General features: G+C 50.1%; 1 protein-coding gene across 1 annotated transcript in view; it reads right to left on the bottom strand.

Annotated features, from left to right (window-relative positions):
• Window positions 1-1,441: 1,441 nt before the first annotated feature.
• Window positions 1,442-4,613, bottom strand: part of LOC103274362 (T-box transcription factor TBX3) — a 12,419-nt gene continuing 9,247 nt past the window's right edge. Inside the window, 2 exon segments of the mRNA XM_021719473.1 lie at window positions 1,442-2,224; window positions 4,346-4,613. The exon segment at window positions 4,346-4,613 is cut by the window's right edge and continues 82 nt beyond it. Coding sequence (XP_021575148.1) covers window positions 1,763-2,224; window positions 4,346-4,613 — 730 coding nt within the window. The 3' untranslated portion in view covers window positions 1,442-1,762.

Below are 4,613 nucleotides of genomic sequence, written 5' to 3'. Positions count from 1 at the left end.
GTGACATCTCCTTTTGGTTCACTGGGGGCAGTCTTGATTATTTAAAGGCGAAGGGAAGGGTGAGAGACTACATTTAGAAAGCATTTAACACGAGGCCCAAAGACATTTCAATAAAAATTTATTGAAATTTCAGTGATGTTTTAAAGAGGGAGGAAAAAAATACAGAAAACCAAAGAACTCATCAACAACTATAACACAAAATATACCTTCATGAATTTTTGTCTTTAAGCCATCTCTCAGCACCCGACTTCTGAAACGGCGAATCTCTACAGGCACCAATTCAAAATACCATCAATATTGACAACAGTAGTCAATTTCACTTTGTTCTGAGGAAACCAGAGACTAGCAAGTACAAATACAAGAGAAGAATCAGAACGTCAAACCAGTCTGTGGGGTCCCCTCCCTTCCCGCAGCAATCTCCCGTGATATTTTAAGGAATTTAAAGTGGAGGTGGGACGTGACACTCTCTCCCCCAGTGTTGGCCAAAACAACAAGAAGAAACAGCATTTTCCCCCACTTTGGGGCATTAAAAAATACTTTTTCATTTTATTTTTTTTTTTTTGCAGAGGACTCCCTTCAAAGTGTGCTGGCCTAGGTGCAGAAAGTGTGTTTTCTAGAGTTAACAGCGATTCTGTGACCTGGAAATAAAACCGACGAAAGGAAAACAAGAACACAAAACCTGACAGTTGCGATCCTATTTACACAGAGCTCTATGTACAATGTCAATAAATTAAAGTTTAATTTTCCGAGCATTCATATTCCACCTATTTACAAGAGTTATCAAATAATTACATAAATACTTTGTCTAATAGTCTCGCTTCTTCTTTATTATTTTTTAAAACCTTGTTATTGCATATAAAGGAAAGAACTGCCAAAGAGAAACAACACGAATGAATCTTGCTACAGGGCTTAGATAAAATAAAAGCATTTTGTTGTTGCTGTTGCGTTTTTCCCACTTTCTTTAGGTCCCCCCTTCCCCTTGGGGTGGCTGATTGGAGGGCACAGGATTGGGGAGAGGGCATGGGGCCATGTTGTCTTCTCTCTAAAAGCAAGCATTCAAAATAAAAACCACAAATACATTACTGTGGAACATGCAAGAAGAGACCTATAGCGGCTCTGAAAACATCACAAGAATATTAAAAAGACACAGATTTCCTTAATATAGACTAAACAAAGATGGCAGGGACTCCCCCCCCAAACAAGGCTGCTGCTCCGTCGTTCAGGGAGAACCCATACACAAGTCCCTATGAAGTGTTTCGTCTTCACAAACAGAATCACGTTCATGGATCCATTTGTCCTGAATTTTTTTTTAAATTTTATTTGTTTTTGTTTCCACTCGACACAGTGAAGGGAAAAATATATAAATCTGCACTGAGGGAGCCGCCTTGAACACCTCCCCTCCTGGTGGGCTTGGCTACCTTCCTCAGCCACAGCTCCCAGACCAGCCTTGCTGGAAGTTGCTCTGGACATAAATGCTTGAACTCTCACCCCCAGTGGCTCAATGCGACAGACGTTTCTGAGCCCCCAGAATCAGAGCCAGATCCCGGATATATATATATATATATACATGTATATATAAACCACGCCAAGAAGACAGGACCTGTTTCTAGCACATTCTCTCGAGGGAGTCCGGCACCCCTTCCCAGACGGCGCGGCAAAAGGAAGGGCTGACCCCATGGCAGGCCCGTGGTTTATTCTACATCCGACAAAGTGCACTGCAGACTTGACTGGACTGGAATGAAGAGACTTTGCTGGGAGGGGTTTATGGGGACACGCTGCGGGACCTGTCTGGCTTGGTTTCCAAGCCGCTGACCAACCGCTGGATACTCTGCAGTTCGCTGGTGGCCGCCTCCTTCTCAGAGCAGAGTTTGGGCGACAAGGACACGGAGCTGGAGGAGAGCGTGGAGGAGCGGCTGTTGAGTTCCGAGCCCGAGTCCACGGCCACCGAGGCCGGGCTGGCGGCCAGGGCCGCGGCTTTGGCGTCCAGGGGCCCCGCGGCCGCGGCCATGGAGGGCAGGGCCGTGGTGAGCAGGCTGCTGCTGTCCGGGACGGGCACCGGGATGGAGTAGGGGCTGTAGCGCAGCCGCGGGCGCATGGTGTTCAGGTTGAGGAAGGGATGGCGGTGCACGGAGCTGGAGGCTGCCGCGGAGGAGGCCGCAGCCGCGGCGGCCATGTACGTGTAGGGGTAGGGGAACAGGCTTCCGAAAGGCGACATGGCCAGGCCCTGGGGAAGGGAGACAGAGAGAGACACACTGCCAGTCAGGGGCTGCCGAGCGGGGTGGAGCCAGCCGCAGCCATCTCCTTCCCCCAACCTTGGGCAAGTCATCAATCTTCTTTCCTTTTGGGGTGGAGGACAGCTCTCAGACCTTTAGGTTCAGATCTTCATCGCTGTGCCACCCTAGGCCAAGGGACTGAACTACTTCCTGTGCCTCGGTGGCCTTGTGGCAACACAAAACAGGGCGCTCCTAAGTAATTCGTGTACTTATTGGGGACTTTGTGGTTACCGGCTGGGTGAATTCCTGCACCATGCTATGCACAGTGCTTGGCCCACAGGACTGCTAGAGTTCCTCCCCTAAGGGTTAGTTGTTACTCCTGTAAAAAGGGGCTACCACTTCAGTCTACCCCATAAAGGTGGTTGAGGTGAAACCAGAGGACATAAAGTATTAGGCATAATCGCCAAATGTGGTGGCTCACGCCTGTGATCCCAGCATTTGGGGAGGTAGAGGTGAGAGGATTACTTGAGTCCCAGGGTTCGAGACCAACCTGGACAACTTGGCAAGACCTCACCTCTACAATAAATAAAATTAGCTGGGCATGGGGGTGAGTGGCTGTGGTTCCAGCTACTTGGAAGGCTGAGGTGGAAGGATCACCTGAACCCAGCAGGTCAAGGTTGCGGTGGCCGTGAGTGTGCCACTGCGCTCCGGCCTGGGTGACAGAGTGAGACTCTGACTCAAAAATAAAATAAAATAAAATAAAAAATTAAGAAAAATTTTAGGCATTATTTTAAAAATCATTCTTGTTGCCTCCCCCTAATTCCTCCACCTTAATCCTAGAAGTTTCTCAGATGAAAAAAAGAAAAAAAACCAGGGAAGAGCTTAAGTAAAAGGAAATGAGGGGGGGAGAAGAATAAAAGGGTGTTTGTTATAAACAGAGACAAAGAAAGCACCCAGCTTGATGCACTGGTGTTCCCCAAAAGTTCGGGAATTCACAGAGCCAGCAATCGGCAGAAGTAGCATTTAAAAGGCAGGGACCTTGGTCTGGGACCATTCTCTCAGTTACCATGCCTTGAGTTGGACTTAGCATGAGTCCAGGCAGCCCCTGGCTCACCAATCACCTGCCCACCTATGACAAGGCCTCTGGGAGAAGCCCTGGAGGAGATGGGAGGAATTGAGAAAGGCCAGAAGCCAGTTCTTCTCTTAGCTCCCTCCTCTCTGGAAAGGGGGAGTGAATCCTGCCTCTTGGCTCAGGGAAGGGAGACGAATGTGCTCAGACAAAACAAAAGGCAAGGGCATGCTGAAAACCCCACAGAACCTTTCCACCGGGTTCAGAGTGTTTTCAGCGGCCGGAGACTTCTCCCCAGCCAGCCCCATACCCCAGAACAGCTGTCTGAGCCACACACAGGCCACCAGGCCTGCCCCGGCCCCTGCTGGTCCCTCTCCTCTGACATTTCCCACGTGTGCACAGACTGTTAACCCTTTGAGGAACCGGCTGCCCTACTCTGGGTGGGGGAGGAGGAAGAAGAGCTCTGAATTGGGAGAAAAGACTGGAAAACTCAAGACTGAACTCCCCCTCAGGGAGTAACTTTCCCTCCCCAGGCCTGGGCCTCCCTAAGGGTTCAATTCCTGGGAGGCACTTAAGAGACATTTTAGGTCTGAAGCTAAAATCAAAATCCTCAATCAAGGAGAACCAGGAGTCACACAGCCTGGAATAGAGTCTCAGCTTCTACACACCCACTGTGTGATCTTAGACAAGCAAAGCAAAATCTCTGAGCCTCTTCCCCTCCATCTACAAAGTGGAGGTGATGATAGTGCCACTGAAGGGTTAGATCAAATGAGTCAGAATAGATCAAGAATGTCCAGTACAACGTAAATGCTGTGTGTAGCTGTTATTTTTTTTACTACCTTCCTACTCTGCTGGAAACAGACCTTAACTTAGAAAAAAATTTTAAGTTTTTTTTTTTGGGGGGGGGCTAAGGTTATGATAGCTCAATGAATAAGCCTTGAACTTAGTAATGAGACAATAAAAAATATTATTTAAAGCTACTAGGCAAGGGACCTCGGTGAAGGCCTGCCTTCTAAGGGCCAGGGCACCGCAGGCGGGTGGGGAAGGCCGGATAAATAAATACCTGGGAGGCCAGGACGTGCTGCTGGAGGTGGAAGGGCAGGGTGGCCGCCGACGCCCCGGACAGTCCCTGCGCCGCGGCGGCGGAGGCCATGGCCGTGGAATCCAGGCCCGAGACGCCCGTGGAGGCCCCGGACACGGTGGCCAGCAGGGGCCCCATGCCGGCCGCCATGCCGGAGAAGGCGCCTCCCATGGCGAACTGGCCCGGGTGCAGGAAGAGCGGGTGCCCGTTGAAGAACTGCTGGCTCGCCAGGCCCGGGGCGAAGCCGAGG

Source organism: Carlito syrichta, unplaced genomic scaffold, assembly GCF_000164805.1.
Source record: "Carlito syrichta isolate Samal-C Ts95f unplaced genomic scaffold, Tarsius_syrichta-2.0.1 Scaffold314745, whole genome shotgun sequence".
Lineage (NCBI taxonomy): Eukaryota > Metazoa > Chordata > Mammalia > Primates > Tarsiidae > Carlito > Carlito syrichta.
Note: the sequence above shows the minus strand (reverse complement) of the source record. Positions and strands in the feature narration are given on the sequence as shown.